At 37.8% G+C, this 18,548-nt stretch overlaps 1 protein-coding gene across 3 annotated transcripts in view; it reads left to right on the plus strand.

The window, feature by feature from the left end:
- Positions 1-14,491, plus strand: part of cadm2b (cell adhesion molecule 2b) — a 227,814-nt gene extending 213,323 nt beyond the window's left edge. For all 3 annotated transcript variants that reach the window (XM_061972403.1, XM_061972405.1, XM_061972406.1), the window contains 3 exons: positions 4,355-4,533; positions 13,646-13,768; positions 13,827-14,491. In XM_061972403.1, coding sequence (XP_061828387.1) covers positions 4,355-4,533; positions 13,646-13,768; positions 13,827-13,945 — 421 coding nt within the window. In that variant the 3' untranslated portion in view covers positions 13,946-14,491. The remainder of the gene's footprint in view (positions 1-4,354; positions 4,534-13,645; positions 13,769-13,826) is intronic.
- The last annotated feature ends 4,057 nt before the right edge of the window (positions 14,492-18,548 follow it).

Consider the following 18,548-nt stretch of genomic DNA (forward strand, 5'->3'; position numbering starts at 1 on the left):
AAGGGGAACATTATCACCAGACCTATGTAAGCGTCAATATATACCTTGATGTTGCAGAAAAAAGACCATATATTTTTTTAACCGATTTCCGAACTCTAAATGGGTGAATTTTGGCGAATTAAACGCCTTTCTAATATTCGCTCTCGGAGCGATCACGTTGTGACCTCACATCGGGAAACAATCCGTCATTTTCTCAAGCACATTAAAACACCGAGTCAAATCAGCTCCGTTATTTTCCGTTTTTTCGACTGTTTTCCGTACCTTGGAGACATCATGCCTCGTCGGTGTGTTGTCGGAGGGTGTAACAACACGAACAGGGACGGATTCAAGTTGCACCAGTGGCCCAAAGATGCGAAAGTGGCAAGAAATTGGACGTTTGTTCTGCACACTTTACCGACGAAAGCTATGCTACGACAGAGATGGCAAGAATGTGTGGATATCCTGGGACACTCAAAGCAGATGCATTTCCAACGATAAAGTCAAAGAAATCTGCCGCCAGACCCCCATTGAATCTGCCGGATTGTGTGAGCAATTCAGGGACAAAGGACCTCGGTAGCACGGCAAGCAATGGCGGCAGTTTGTTCCCGCAGACGAGCGAGCTAAACCCCCCTGGATGTCTTGGCTCACACCGTCCCTTAAACTGGACAGATCAGCTTTCAGGAAAAGAGCGCGGATGAGGGTATGTCTACAGAATATATTAATTGATGAAAATTGGGCTGTCTGCACTCTCAAAGTGCATGTTGTTGCCAAATGTATTTCATATGCTGTAAACCTAGTTCATAGTTGTTAGTTTCCTTTAATGCCAAACAAACACATACCAATCGTTGGTTAGAAGGCGATCGCCGAATTCGTCCTCGCTTTCTCCCGTGTCGCTGGCTGTCATGTCGTTTTCGTCGGTTTCGCTTGCATACGGTTCAAACCGATATGGCTCAATAGCTTCAGTTTCTTCTTCAATTTTGTTTTCGCTACCTGCCTCCACACTACAACCATCCGTTTCAATACATGCGTAATCTGTTGAATCGCTTAAGCCGCTGAAATCCGAGTCTGAATCCGAGCTAATGTCGCTATAGCTTGCTGTTCTTTCCGCCATGTTTGTTTGTGTTGGCTTCACTATGTGACGTCACAGTAAAATGGACGGGGTTTTATAACGATGGTTAAAATCAGGCACTTTGAAGCTTTTTTTAGGGATATTGCGTGATGGGTAAAATTTTGAAAAAAACTTCGAAAAATATAATAAGCCACTGGGAACTGATTTTTAATGGTTTTAACCCTTCTGAAATTGTGATAATGTTCCCTTTTAAGGTATTTTTGGGTTCATTGAAGTTAGCTAATTTTACTTGTTTTGGAAAGTCTTGACAAGCCAAATTTTCTTGTTCTATTGGCAGATAATTTTGCTTAGTTCAAATAAAATACCCATAATTTTTGTATTTTTTTTTTTCTTGTTTTTGAACACTGACTTTTTGCAGTGTGAATTCGGTAGCGATCATCCAATCATTTCTACACTCTGATGATGTCGAAGCAATAAAACTACTGATTTTTTTAAAATTATTATTATTAATCAGTCCAACAAAATAGTGCACAATAATACCATAATGATACAATTCCAATTCCAAAACCAAACCCTGCCCAGCAACATTCAGAATAGCAATCAACAGAGCATTTGAGAGGACACACAAACATGACACAAAACAATCCATAAGTAGTCAAACAAAAATGAATAATATCGACAACAGTATCCATATGAATAAGAATTCCAACATAGCAGTGATTAGAAATCCCTCAATTGTATTATCACAGCCATTTATACAAATACTACTGATTTTGACGCGTGCCGATACAAGGTTTTCACTTGCGATACGATATTGGCGCCTCGAGTGTGGACAGATACCGATATTGATCCGACACGGTAATGCCTATTGATTTTGAAGGCTATTGGACGTTCCTGAGGTTAAAGGTCACTTAGTGTTGACGTTGTCATTAAAGGGTCAAAGGTCAAGTTCGTGCACATTTCAAGCCAACTTCAAACTCTGAGGCAATCAAGAACACGGTTGATTTTGAACAGCATTAATGCAAACAAATATTTAGGTTAATTTCCATCATTGTAATTGTATTTAACAGGATGATTTTTTTTTGGTGATTTTTTTATTTATTGGTTTACTATTAATTAATATACATTTTTATACATATATGTAACTGTAAATGTTTTATGAATCATTTTGTATACTTACAGTATATAAATACTGTATAAAATATATCAATTGTGATATTGTAATTTTGTATACACATGATGTATAGTATTGTAATTATGTATTATTTTCATACATATAATATGAATACGATATAATATTGTAATCATTTTTTAGGTTCATACATATATGAATAATGTTGTAAATATGATGTATTCTTCTTTTAATCCATATAGCATATACATATACTGTATGATATTGTAAATCCATATTGTTTATATACATATAATATATACTATTTGTGATATTATTTTTAATACATATTGTAAATAAATAGATTATGTCAATATTGGTTCTTTTTTATACATATATAAATAAGTAAATGATGTTGTCATTATTATTTATGTGTATACATAAAGATGTACAGATATGATGTAAATTTTTATTCTTTTTTATACGTATATGTAAATACGTAAATTATATTGTAATTATTTCATTTTTATGCATAGAAAGCCTAACATGCTTAATATGATTTATTATGTTTGTGATAAATACATAGTATTCTAATTTAGCTAATTGAGAGTCCATATAGTGTATGAATATATGGAATTGCAAATATATAGTATTTTATATTTATTTTAGGTATACTATTTGTAATATTCATTTGGAATACATATAGTATATAAATATGTGAATTAAATATTGATTATTTTTATACATATATACATAAGTAAATTATGTTGTAATTATTATTTATGTCTATACATAAAATATGGAACATGTGTTAATAATATTGTTTATTATCTCCTACTACCCAATATCTTAATTTAGATTGTTTTAGTCCATGCAGTGTATGAATATATATATATATATATATATATATATATATATATATATATATATATATAGTTTTTTTAATACATATAATATATACTACTTTATTTTATTTTTAATACATATAGTATATAAATATATGACGTAAATATTTATTCTTTTTTATAAGTATAATATGTAAATAAGTAAATTATATTGTGGTTATTAAATTTGTATGCATACAATATCTAACTTGTTCATTATGATTTATTATTTTTGTGATAAATACATAATATTGTAATTTTGATGTATTATTTATAGTCTATATAGTGTATGAATATATGGATTTAAATATATAAATATATATTAAATGTATATTATTTTATATGTATACTATTTGTAATATTATTTTTTAATACACATAGTATATAAATATATGATGTCAATATTGATTCTTTTTTATACATATATAAATAAGTAAATTATGTTGTAATTATTATTTATGTCTATACATAAAATATCCAACATGTGTTAATAATATTGTTTATTGTTCAATACCTAATAGTAGTAAAAGTACCTAATATCGTAATTTAGATCGTTTTAGTCCATTCAGTGTGTAAATATATTGTATAGTAAATATATATTGTTTTTGATACATATATACTAATTTGTAATATATATCATAGTTTAGTAGTATATACATATATGAGGTAAATGTAATTTTTTTTATACATATAATATGTAGTAAATTATATTGTAATTATGAAATTTTTATGCATAAAATATCTAACATGTTTATTATTATTTATTATTTTTGTGATAAAAACATAATATTGTAATTTGGATGTATTATTTATAGTCCATATAGTGTATGAATATATGGAATTGTAACTATATTTTATTTTATGCGTATTATACGTATAATATTTGTAATTATCATTTCTAATACATAAAGTACATCAATATATGATCTAATTATTCTATAATAATTATTAATAATAATATTTTTTATATGTATGGTATATGATTGAATAGTGTAGTAATTATTGTTTAGTATTTACTTTTTTCATAAATATTCAATAACGTAATTATTTTGTATTATTTCTATACGTAGAATCCATCCATCCGCTTATCCGAGGTCGGGTCGCGGGGGCAGCAGCCTAAGCAGGGAACCCCAGACATACATAGAATATTAAACAAAAATTATATTTATTTTTTATAAATACATAATATTGTAAGTATGACGTGTTGTTTATTCAGTACAAGAATGGCGTCTTCTGTCCTGAAATGTCTCGTAAATAAACGTAAAAAAACGAGGTTATTCACTAGAATCGTGTGTGTGTGTGTGTGTGCAGCCCAGACCCGGTGTTGTGGTCCAAAGATGGCGGCGAGCTGCCCGACATGGAGCGAATGATCGTGGAGGGCAGCGAGCTGACCTTCACGTCGCTGAACAAAACGGACAACGGCACGTATCGCTGTAACGCCAGCAACCTCCTGGGGAGCAGCAGCGCCGAATACGTGCTCTTTGTTTACGGTAAGGACATGTTTTATAATAACCTGTTCCAGGGTCAAACTGTCACCGCCTAAAAGCTGCACGGAACATGTAAGAAGTGTTTCAAGGAACATAAACAACGTTTTTGACTTGGAGTGTAAGAATAAGTGGAAATAAATAAACAATATGAATATGACACTGCGGGCTGAAGGCTCTGCTGCCAAACACAGGAGATAACGGGCAGATATTTCATTTAACACACAAAGAAACTTTCTTCTAAAAACTGTTGGATCAGTTAATATTGTAAATCCCACATTCTTTACTTTCATGTACATTCTGGGTGTCTCATTCAGTAAAAAAAAAAGTAAAATTCCATTCCGCTTTTTCAGGCAGTCTGTCATAACGTTTTTAGCATTCAATCAGACATTATTGTGAGGTTTTGTATTAGTGTTCCTAAAAATAGTCATTTTTTTCTCATAATTTGGCTTCCCAAGTCAAAATAATTGCCCAGGCCTGCACTAAATTGTAGGAAAAAAATGTTTTTCCATATAGTAGCCGCAGATATACAGTATATACGTTGTGAAATGAGTTATTTACACAAAAATATTTTGTAAATGTTACCTTAATTGTTTCCAAACGGTGTCTGTAACACGGCAGTAAAACGGCTGATCAAACAAAACAGAAGTCATGGACCCGTTAGCTCCAATCAGCCAAACAGACTCAATAACTCCACGGTGACGTCTTGGTGAATTTATTGAGGAATTTGTGAAACTGAAACAATACAAACAAATGCCGTTGTAAGTTAATATTAATAACACAGACACTCGTAAACATACTTGCCAACCTTGAGACCTCTGATTTCGAGAGGTGGGGGGTGGGGGGTCGTGGTCGGGGTGGGGTGGGGGCGTGATTGGGGGCGGGGCTAAGAGGGGAGGAGTGTATTTACAGCTAGAATTCACCAAGTCAAGCATTTCATATATATATATATATGTATTAGAGATGCGCGGATAGGCAAATATTTCATCCGCAACCGCATCAGAAAGTCGTCAACCATCCGCCATCCACCCGATGTAACGTTTGATCAGAACTGCATCCGCCCGCCATCCGCCCGGTATATCTAATATAGACGATGCAAGGCATTAGTGAGGCACCTGCCAACTACTCCGGTTTTCCCGTAATTCGTACGGTTTTCATCAACCTATTCCGGGTTACGGGTGCAGTGATAAAAAATACAGTTTTTCATTAATTTAAAAAAAAAAGGGTGAAAACTACGCGAATTGCACCTTGTGCAGACAAGATTTTTCGATCGGACACGGAGGAATTAGCGATGTAAAAGACCACTTTGGGACAAAAAAACACAAGTCTAATGCCGTTGCTAGCGACACAAGTGGAAAACTTTCAACGTTTTTCGTCGCCCAAACAGATTCTTTGGATGTGATTAAATGCCGAAGTTTTATTTACGGAGGCAATAATTGAGCATGGACTTCCAATCGCACTGGCTGATCACATGGGACAGTTACATGTTTGTAATGCAACCTTTGAAAATCATTACGCGGTGATCGCGGTCCCAAAAATAAACTTTTCTTGCATGATAATGTCCAGAAAAATTCGCTTTATATTACTATAGAGTCCTTTTAACGAATGAGTTTGATGGTTTATCACAAACCTTAAATGAAAGAAGTCCTTTCTTCTCCTGCACCTGCATGCACTTTGGCCTTGCCTCGTGTTTGGTGCGCAATCCTGTCGGCTGTATTTCACAGCACGACATACTGTTAAAAGTGTTTGTACTATTTATACTTTCAAGTCCAAGTTGAAGAAATCTTGTTAAATGTTGACAGCATAACTACCAAAATACAGAAGTATGTCCTTAATATTTTTGCAGTGCTATTTCTGTTGAAAAGTTCAAATGATTACATTAGAGATGTGATGTGCCACTTTTCAAGTGTCTGATGGCTTAAATTAATTTTCATTAATTTTTCATATTTTGAATTCTTTTGAAAGGCTTACAAAAAAACTACATTTGAATTGTAATTCCATGCTATTGACAGGACTATTAATTTTAATGAAGTTAGCTTACCATGTTTACAGTATGATAATTGTGATAGAAATGTGAATTTTAGGCACAGAATATTTTTTACAATTGAACAAGGCAGTAGATTATACAAGCCTGGACAGAAAGTTAATAATGACACCAATTTTTTTTTTTATGGAATTGTTTAGTACTGTTTTACCATTTGTTTACTGTAAAAAGTGTTTATACTGTTTATACTTTCAATTAACAAATTGAAGTCTTGTGAAAGGTTGACAGGATAACTGGCATTAACTGTCAAAATCATTTCAAACTATTGAAGTTAGCTTACAGAATAAACATGTCAATCAACCCATATGGTTTTTGCTGTAATATTTTTGTTTTGAAAAGTCACTGTGACTGATAGAAAAGTGATGGTTTTAGCAACATTTTAACCTGTCTGAATGCTAATAATCATTTTGCGTTGGGGGGCGAAGCCCTGAACCCTCCACCAGGACTTTGTCCTGGACCTACCGGGGCCTGCGGCCCTTGGACCCTGGCTACTAGGTTTTTCTGATTTCAAAAGTTGGCAGGTATGGTGAGGTTATAAAGCTTTTGCCTGTTAAAGAAAGGAGACTGATCCAATGCAGTACAGTCTTTCGCGTGCCACGCTGTCACGACCCAGACGCACACCAGTGCGCAATCATATGGGAGCCGCGCTGAGCGCACTGCGCGCGGAGTGACCCCTGTTACGCGCCCCCGGCAACAGGGGTGGCGGGCAGGTAAGCTGCGCGGGCGGAGCGCGCGGAGTGACCCATGTTACGAGCCCCCGGCCACGGGGGTGGCGGGCAGGTAAAGCTGCTTACCTGCTGCGCGTGACGCCAGCCGCGGCGAAGGCGGACGAGGCGGGGTGTCGGTGCGGTGGGCGCGGTAGTGACCCTGGACGTGCGTCGGGCCCTTCTCGCGGATCGCCTCAGCTACGGCTCCCGGTAGGGCCCTCTCGGGGGAAGGGGCCTCGGTCCCGGACCCCGGCGAGGCGTCCCTTCTCCGCTCCGTAAAAGTGTCCATCTCTTTTCTTTTTTTTTCTTCTGTTGTGGCATATGCAGCAGGTGCCTGCTCGTTTTTCGTATGTGGGTAACAACATTTAACTATGTATATATATTTCCCAATTGGTTTAACTGCCACCCGCAAAAAAAAAAAAAAAAAAAAAAAAAAAAAAAATATCTAATTGATCCGCCCGACCCGACCCGCACGCGGATAAAATCTTATTTTTTTAAATTTCATCCGCCCGATCCGCGGATAATCCGCGGACTCCGCGGTTGTGCCCGCAAACCGCGCATCTCTAATATGTATATATATATATATATATATATATATATATATATATAAGAAATACTTGACTTTCAGTGAATTCTAGCTATATATATATTTATTTTATTATATATATATATATATATATATATATATATATATATATATATATATATATATATATATATATATAAATAAAACAAATACTTGAATTTCAGTGTTCATTTATTTACACATATACACACATAACACTCATCTACTCATTGTTGAGTTAAGGGTTGAATTGTCCATCCTTGTTCTATTCTCTGTCACTATTTTTCCAACCATGCTGAACACCCTTTCGCAGGTACCCAGAAAGGTTTCGAGTACCACCAAAAAAACTGAATCTCTGAAGACAGTATAAAAAGGTGTGTTAAAGGTGTACAAATACTGTTTGTATAATGAGCATGTTATTTTTTACAAATGAGGGTTAAGAGTTCAGTACTAAAAAAAAAAGAAAAGAACGTGGCTTAAGTACAGTTTTTTAATTGAGCTGCTGCATTTTTTGGTTGGGTTGTTTATTTATTTTGAGTAACTTCTATACATTTCTATAAGGGGAGGAATGTAATAGTGATCTATGTTTGTATGTTGCCATTTCCTGGTGAATGTTGGCTATTGCGTACTGGGGTTACTTTTTGGTTGGCCAACGATTTACGTGGTGTTGCGCACCTGACGTCACTCAGGTCCGCATGGAGCTGGAGGGGGCGTGGCTTCCAGCTCCACCTGAATTTCGGGAGATTTTCGGGAGAAAATTTGTCCCGGGAGGTTTTCGGGAGAGGCGCTGAATTTCGGGAGTCTCCCGGAAAATCCGGGAGGGTTGGCAAGTATGCTCGTAAATGTGTTAGCATATTAGCTAATGCTAACGACACTGGCTTGATTACGTTATAGCACGTACAAATATGCATGAAAACACGCCTACAGACCTCACACATGGGACGGTTTAGTGAGTAAGAATTGTTTTAGTTATATTGTAAAACTTACAAACGTTGCTTGGGGTGATGAATGAAGAATCCATAGGAGTAGAGACGCTATGGATGGCTAGAAGACGGAAAGCTTGAAACCGGCATTCCATCAGCAACACCTGCAGTGAGCGAACTCGTCCAAAAGCGAGCACGAACAAAAACACACCTTCCCAGTGTCTTTGCTTGTGTTTAGTGAAAACTATTTTCTTTATGGCGTCAGCAAAGAAGGCAGAAGAAAACATTTTGCCAACAAAAAAAATAAATATAAAAATATAAATAAACTTATTAACATTGTTTTCTGTCTGTCACAGAAACTATTTAAAGTGTGTACATTTGCCTGAAATTAAATAAAATATGTATCCTTAATTAAACTATAAACATTTTTGACCGCCTTGAACCATTTTATACTGAAAAATAAAATTAAATAATAATAATTGATCATCAACATTAACTCACCTTAACCTACAAAACAAAAATGAATAAAACATTTTTTTATTTTTTTAATCAAAATGATTGTGTACAAAGAGCACATTTTGTAGTTAGAGAACTGCTCTAATAATAATAAAATATTAACTAAATAATTAATAATACTCCTTAAATATTTATACAAAAATATTTGGGGATATATGTTTTAGAAACGTTAATTTTTTCAGCAAAATGATTGAGCTTCTTTTAAGCATTTACAAAGACTTGATAACAGCACAAAGATATATTAGTTGATATAGTAAAAAAAACAACACCTTAATAAACATAAATAAATTTTTTTTTTTTTTTTTTAAATGCAGTAATAAACAAAAAAATTAGCTTTTAGGAACAAACTTTTTTCACCCTTCCAGTACTATATTAAGTTGAGATGTCCGATAATGGCTTTTTTGCCGATATTCCGATATTGTCCAACTCTTAATTACCGATTCCGATATCAACCGATACCGATATATACAGTGGTGGAATTAACACATTATTATGCCTAATGTTGTTGTGATGCCCCACTGGATGCATTAAACAATGTAACAAGGTTTTCCAAAATAAATCAACTCAAGTTATGGAAAAAAAAATGCCAACATGGCACTGCCATATTTATTATTGAAGTCACAAGGTGCATTATTTTTTTTTAACATGCCTCAAAACAGCAGCTTGGAATTTGGGACATGCTCTCCCTGAGAGAGCATGAGGAGGTTGAGGTGGGCGGGGTTGAGGTGGGAGGGGGTTAGGGGGTAGCAGGGGGTGTATATTGTAGCGTCCCGGAAGAGTTAGTGCTGCAAGGGTTTCTGGGTATTTGTTCTGTTGTGTTTATGTTGTGTTACGGTGCGGATGTTCTCCCGAAATGTGTTTGGTGTGGGTTCACATATTTGTAACAGTGTTAAAGTTGTTTATACGGCCACCCTCAATGTGACCTGTATGGCTGTTGAGCAAGTATGCGTTGCATTCACTTGTGTGTGTGAAAAGCCGTAGATATTATGTGATTGGGCCGGCACTTTAAGGTTTATTGGCGCTCTGTACTTCTCTCTATGTCCGTGTACCACTCCGTACAGCTAACCTTAACTCATGCTAATTAGCTTGACGACATTATTTCCGACATTTGAAGCCATAGCACTTGAATCTCCCAGTCGATTTGAACTTGAATAATGGTTCGGAGTGCTTGAGAAAGCGGAAAAGGAAAACTCTGCTCCCATTTCCTCACAAGCAACACAAGCAATGTGTCATGACTTGGTCCTGGGTGTTTGCTTTTCCGGGATGCAACGGAAAGTTGGCTCGGGCGAGACGGGAATGTAAGTACATTTTTATTTAAACACTAACTACAAAAAAAGGAAGTAAACAAAAGGCGCGCACAATGGCGGAGAACAAACTATGAAACCAAAAAGACTATAAACATGGAACAAAAACTTACTTTGGCATGGGACATGAAGCAGGATCTAAGAGGATGAAGAGTGTGTAGAGCATAATTGTGGGATGTCGTCAGAACGACAAACTGAAAACAATGAACTTAAATACTATAGACATGATTAACGAAAACAGGTGCGTGACTCAAAACGTGAAACAGGTGCGTGACGTGACAGGTGATAACTAATGGTTGCTATGGTGACAAAACAAAAGTGCACAAAAAGTCCAAAAACAAAACCGAACATGACTAAAACAAAAACATGATCACACAGACATGACACAATGTTGTCAAAATGCAACGAAGAAAACTGTTGAGTCAGCGTGAAAAGTGCAGATGTAAACATTACAACATTTTAAAGCTACATACAGCTGCCCAGCATATTTCAAATGCAGCTACTGCAAAAAAAAAAAAAAAACACAAAGCGGTTGCCTACAGCCGTTCATGTAATGTTTTGTTCCAGCGCTAATTGGAGGCATGTAGACAAACACACACACACACACACACACACACACACACACACACACACACACACACACACACACACACTTGGCGACTGGAAGAGGGTGCTTGAATTAGTTGGAAACGTTTAAGCGAGTCGTGGAATGCGTGTTGCTTCGGACAGAAGGTCACATGACCCGTTTTAGACGCGGTCATGTGACTTGACCTGCGCTCATTCCCATCAAAGAGTCAACAAAAATAACTGCAAATGTGTCGCATACTTTTTAGATTTGCTTCTGCAGCCATGTTTTCATCCCTTTCTGCCGATGTCGACGTTTGTTTAACCCCCCCCCCCCCCCCCCCCACACACACACACTCCCGACCCCCCCCCCCCCCCCCCCCCCCCACCCCCACCCCCCTGCCTCACTCAAACCTCGCCTCGACGCCGGCGAACACGACAGCGAACACGCACTCTGTGATTGATGGACTAACACAACCAGCTGTGAGCATGAAAATCACTTTGTTTTTGTCACATGACTTAAATGTGATGTCATTTCTACTGGGCCAGAAAAGTCAGGAAGTGTCAATGACTACACAACAATTACTACCACCAACACAATTATTACAACAACTATTGTTACACACAATTATGACACAACCGTTTACTAAACAATTATTATTAAACAGAATTACTACACAACAATTACTACCACCAACACAATTATTACCACAACTATTGTTGCACACAATTATGACACAACCATTTACTAAACAATTATTATTAAACATAATTACTACACAACAATTACTACCACAAACACAATTATTACACAACTATTGTTACACACAATTATGACACAACAATTACTAAACAATTATTATTAAACAGAAATACTACACAACAATTACTACCACAAACACAATTATTACACAACTATTGTTACACACAATTATGACACAACAATTACTAAACAATTATTATTAAACAGAATTACTACACAACAATTACTAAACAATTATTATTAAACAGAATTACTACACAACAATTACTACACGCACAATTACTGCACAACAATTATTACACAACAATTACTACACAACTATTATCACACACAATTACTGCACGACATTTATTACCCAACTACTATTACACACAATTACTACACACACAATTACTGCATGACAATTACTACGCAACAATTACTAAGCTTACAATTACTGCACAACAATTATTACCCAACTACCATTACACACAATTACTGCATGACAATTACTACACAACAATTACTACGCTCACAATTACTGCACAACAATTATTACCCAACTACTATTACACACAATTACTACACACACAATTACTGCATGACAATTACTACACAACAATTACTACCACAAACACAATTATTACACAACTATTGTTACACACAATTATGACACAACAATTACTAAACAATTGTTATTACACAGAATTACTACACTACAATTACTACACACACAATTACTGCACAACAATTATTACCTAACTACTATTACACACAATTACTACACACACAATTACTGCACAACAATTATTACCCAACTACTATTACACACAATTACTACACACACAATTACTGCATGACAATTACTACACAACAATTACTACGCTCACAATTACTGCACAACAATTATTACCCAACTACCATTACACACAATTACTGCATGACAATTACTACACAACAATTACTACGCTCACAATTACTGCACAACAATTATTACCCAACTACTATTACACACAATTACTACACACACAATTACTGCATGACAATTACTACACAACAATTACCGGTACTACCACAAACACAATTATTACACAACTATTGTTACACACAATTATGACACAACAATTACTAAACAATTGTTATTACACAGAATTACTACACTACAATTACTACACGCACAATTACTGCACAACAATTATTACCCAACTACTATTACACACAATTACTACACACACAATTACTGCACAACAAATATTACACAACAATTACTACACCACTATTATCACACACAATTACTGCACAACAATTATTACCCAACTACTATTACACACAATTACTACACACACAATTACTGCATGACAATTACTACACAACAATTACTACGCTCACAATTACTGCACAACAATTATTACCCAACTACTATTACACACAATTACTACACACACAATTACTGCACGGCAATTATTACCCAACAACTATTACACACAATTACTACACAACAATTACTACACACACAATTACTGCACGACAACTATTACACAACAATTACTACACACACAATTACTGCACGACAACTATTACACAACAATTACTACACAACTATTATTAAACACAATTACTGCACAACAATTATTACACAGGAATTACTAAAAAAATATTATTACACACACTGTACACTGACTACTCTCGACAAGACAAGATACAACCGAGGAGAAAAGATGCACATCTCCACTTCTTTCTTGTCTCTTGTCAGATGCAAACGCGGTCGGACAGCACGGCCCCGACCACGCTCTAATCGGCGGCGTCGTGGCGGTGGTGGTCTTCATCACGCTGTGTTTGATCATCGTCTTGGGCCGCTACCTCGCCAGACATAAAGGTACGCCAGTGACGGCTGAACGTATTATTGCATCTGCCTGACCTCCTTTTATGTGCAGGGACGTATCTCACGCACGAGGCCAAAGGGGCGGAGGACGCCCCCGACGCCGACACCGCCATCATCAACGCCGAGGGCAACCACATGCACACCGAGGAGAAGAAGGAGTATTTTATTTAGGCTTTTTCTTCTTCTTTTTTTTTACCAGACATGCAATTTGAAGCTGCCTCAATGTGACCACATGATCGCCCACTTCCTCCTTTACTTTGTTGCCATTTGCGGACAATATCTGACATGTTTTAGCTAGCAGGACGCTTCGCTGTTAACATCCGATGTTAACAATAATGCACAGCGAGATCCCCAAAGTCAACCCGGGGGAAAAAAAAAAAAAAGAAGCACAATCTTCTGGTTGTCTGTCGGCGTTCCTTTTTCCCCGCTGCGACTAAAAAGCACAAATTGTGAGGGCTGGCAGAGGAAGAAGCCAAGACCTGCTTCTCGTCTCAGGAGTGCAGAAGACTGAAGAGATCAGTTTGCGAGTGGAAACCTGACAGACGATTAGTTTGCGAGTGGAAACCTGGCAAACGGTTAGTTTGCGATTGGAAACCTGGCAGACGATTAGTTTGCGAGTGGAAACCTGGCAAACGATTTGTTTGCGAGTAGAAACCTGGCAAACAATGAGTTTGCGAGTGGAAACCTGGCAAATAATTAGTTTGCAATTGACAACCTGGCAGAGTTTGCGAGTGGAAACCTGGCAAACGATTTGTTTGCGAGTAGAAACCTGGCAAACAATGAGTTTGCGAGTGGAAACCTGGCAAACGATTTGTTTGCGAGTAGAAACCTGGCAAACAATGAGTTTGCGAGTGGAAACCTGGCAAATAATTAGTTTGCAATTGACAACCTGGCAGACGATTAGTTTGGGAGTGGAAACCTGGCAAACGGTTAGTTTGCGATTGGAAACCTGGCAGATGATTAGTCTGCGAGTGGAAACCTGGCAAACGATTTGTTTGCAAGTAGAAACCTGGCAAAGAATGAGTTTGCGAGTGGAAACCTGGCAAATAATTAGTTTGCGAGTGGAAACCTGGCAAACGATTAGTTTACAAGTGGAAACCTGGCAAACGATTAGTTTGCGAGTGGAAACCTGGCAAACGATTAGTTTACAAGTGGAAACCTGGCAGACGATTAGTTTGGGAGTGGAAACCTGGTAAACGATTAGTTTGCGAGTGGAAACCTGGCAAATGATTAGTTTACAAGTGGAAACCTGGCAGACGATTAGTTTGCGAGTGGAAACCTGGCAAACGATTTGTTTGCGAGTAGAAACCTGGCAAACAACGAGTTTGCGAGTGGAAACCTGGCAAATAATTAGTTTGCAATTGACAACCTGGCAGACGATTAGTTTGGGAGTGGAAACCTGGCAAACGATTAGTTTGCGAGTGGAAACCTGGCAAACGATTAGTTTACAAGTGGAAACCTGGCAGACAATAGTTTGCGAGTGGGAACTTGACAAACAATTAGTTTGCGAGCGGAAAACTGGCAAACGATGAGTTTGCGAGTGGAAACCTGGCAAATAATTAGTTTGCAATTGACAACCTAGCAGACAATTAGTTTGCGAGTGGAAACCTGGCATACGATTAGTTTGCGAGTGGAAACCTGGCAAACAATTAGTTTGCAATTGGAAACCTGGCAGACGATTAGTTTGCTAGTGGAAACTTGGCAAACGATTAGTTTGCCAGTAGAAACCTGGCAGACAATTAGTTTGCGAGTGGAAACTTGGCAAACAATTAGTTTGCGAGTGGAAACCTGGCAAATAATTAGTTTGCAATTGACAACCTAGCAGACAATTAGTTTGCGAGTGGAAACCTGGCATACGATTAGTTTGCGAGTGGAAACCTGGCAAATAATTAGTTTGCAATTGACAACCTGGCAGACAATTAGTTTGCGAGTGGAAACTTGGCAAACGATTAGTTTGCGAGTGGAAACCTGGCAAACGATTAGTTTGCGTGTGGAAAACTGGCAAAAATTTGTTTGCGATTTAAAACCTGGCAGATGATTAGTTTGCAAGTGGTAACCTGGCAAACAATTAGTTTGCGAGTGGAAACCTGGCAAACAATTAGTTTGCAAGTGGAAATCTGGCAGACGATTAGTTTGCGAGTGGAAACTTGGCAAATGATTAGTTTGCGAGTGGAAACCTGGCAAACAATTAGTTTGCAAGTGGAAATCTGGCAAACAATTAGTTTGCAATTGGAAACTTGGCCAACGATTAGTTTGCGAGTGGAAACTTGGCAAATGATTAGTTTGCGAGTGGAAACCTGGCAAACGTTTACGGGAGAAACTATGCTCAACGTGTGAATATTGCTGTTAAATACTTTGCTAACGACGTGAATATTTCTGAAGGATGTTGTTCAGTCTTTAGATCCGTGGTGCATTTGTACATTTCCCTCGTATGTATGGTTGCCGTCCAATGAAAATGCTTTTTGAAATGAAATGTGGAGACAAATGAATTCATGTTGGCAGTGAATGGATCCCAACGAGCCATAGCAAAGCAAAATTGACGGTGAGATCTCCTTTATGTCTCATTTCTAACTCCGAGACATAAAGTCTCACTCTCGCAGTTCTCATACTTTTTTTTTTATAATTGAAGGTCGGTTGTCCAGTCTTGAAAGACAGCAGCAGTTTAGTGGTGATGCATTCACTGCCCTGACAACACAAGAACCTGGTGAAGGACAACTTGGAGATTTCAGGGGTTTTCATTTGTTTTTGGGGTTTGGTCACAACGCGTGTAAATAGCGTCTAAGGATTAGACTTCGGAAGAAAAATCCGTAGTTCTAACCAGGGGTGTCCTGATACTACCTGTCCACGTCCGATACTTTGGAGGCTTGAGTATTGGCCGATACCAATATTATTTCGATACGATATCAGCAGGAATGATACATACTTGTATCATTTAGAATGTTAGAGAAGGTTTGATCAAGTGAAATGAGTCGAACCTATTTATTATTGTGAAGTGAATTATATTTATATAGCGCTTTTCTCTCGTGACTTTACTGAGTAAAACCCATTGTCAGGTTCAAACACTGATGACATCTATTAAACAAGACAAGAGGCAAAGAATTAAACAGAGACAGAATTCCATTTGGACTCAATATATTGAGGAGAGTCGCCCGGACATTGTGTCCTTCTACAATCTCCGGCACGCTCTGCCAAAAGATTGCATTCCTCCTTCTTTATTTGACTTTCCCCCTTCCACTTCCAGAGGGAAGGGGGTCGTAAACAGCGGTGCCTTTGGTTACAGAATAGTTCAAAAGAAGAGGTCGTAAAATAGTTCAAAAAGAGTTCAAAGAGAGTTCGTAAAATACTTCAAAAAGAGTTTGTCTGGAAATTGGGCAGATCCTGCCATCTGTCCGCTTTGACGTCCTTGGGTTAGAACAATATCTTTCTGTTGATTACCATACATGAGAGAAAACAGAAAACCCTTCATGTGGCTTTCCCCCTTACACAGCCCACATTCTTGGTAGGTTTCAAAGACAGCTTTTGTCTTCTTGCTAGGAACTCGTTTCAACACAAAGTTTTTGTGATAACTTACAAACAATTATTCTAACACCCATTATCTAAGTTACATTTTTAAACTAGTGTGGGGTGGCACTGGGTGCAAGTGGGTACAGTGTCTTGCCCAAGGACACAACGGCAGTGACTAGGATGGCAGAAGCGGGGACCGAACCTAAAACCCGAGCTACGCTGCCCAGGAATAGACTTTTGCTGTCTTTAAGTTGAAGTGGAGTTGTTTTTTGGCAACACCTAGGGGTCCCAATAATTCATTGAGGTAAATTGAATGATGCGGACACGTTTATTACTGGATACTTTCTAATACGCTTCTGCTTTGGAGAGTTTGTATGTGTAAGTAATATGCAACTATAATTATTAGATACTTGTTTATATTGTTCAATGTCACCTTTTCTTGTTTGATGATTATCACGTACGTCTAGCTTGTGTGTTATTGTGTGCTTAGCTGTTGTGTAGCTGCTATAGTAGTCTATAGCCGAGCATGATTACCTTTTGTAAATGACTTTAGTAAAATAGAAGAACAGGTGTGTTTATTGTAGGACATTTAGATGTTAACGGTCTGTCCAGCTTTGCACAAGTGAACTCGCTGCAGGGCTGCTTGTATCGCACATGATATCACGCGCTAGTAAACACGCCGCAGGGCTGCTTGCATCGCACACGACATCGCACGCAAGTAAACACGCCGCAGGACTGCTTATATCGCACACAAGTAAACAACTCTGCAGAGCTGCTTGTATCGCACATGATATCACGTGCTAGTAAACACGGTGCAGGGCTGCTTGCATCGCACACGACATTGCACGCAAGTAAACACGCCGCAGGACTGCTTGTATCGCACACAAGTAAGCAACGCTGCAGAGCTGCTTGTATTGCACATGATATCACGCGCTAGTAAACACGCCGCAGGGCTGCTTGTATCGCACGTGACATCGCACGCAAGTAAAAACGCCGCAGGGCTGCTTATATTGCACACAAGTAAGCAACGCTGCAGAGCTGCTTGTATCGCACATGATATCACGTGCTAGTAAACACGGTGCAGGGCTGCTTGTATCGCACATGACATCGCACGCAAGTAATCACGCTACAGGACTGCTTGTATCGCACACAAGTAAACAACGCTGCAGAGCTGCTTGTATCGCACATGACATCGCACGCAAGTAATCACGCTACATGACTGCTTGTATCGAACACAAGTAAACAACGCTGCAGAGCTGCTCGTATCGCA

Source organism: Nerophis lumbriciformis, linkage group LG17 (assembly GCF_033978685.3).
Source record: "Nerophis lumbriciformis linkage group LG17, RoL_Nlum_v2.1, whole genome shotgun sequence".
Lineage (NCBI taxonomy): Eukaryota > Metazoa > Chordata > Actinopteri > Syngnathiformes > Syngnathidae > Nerophis > Nerophis lumbriciformis.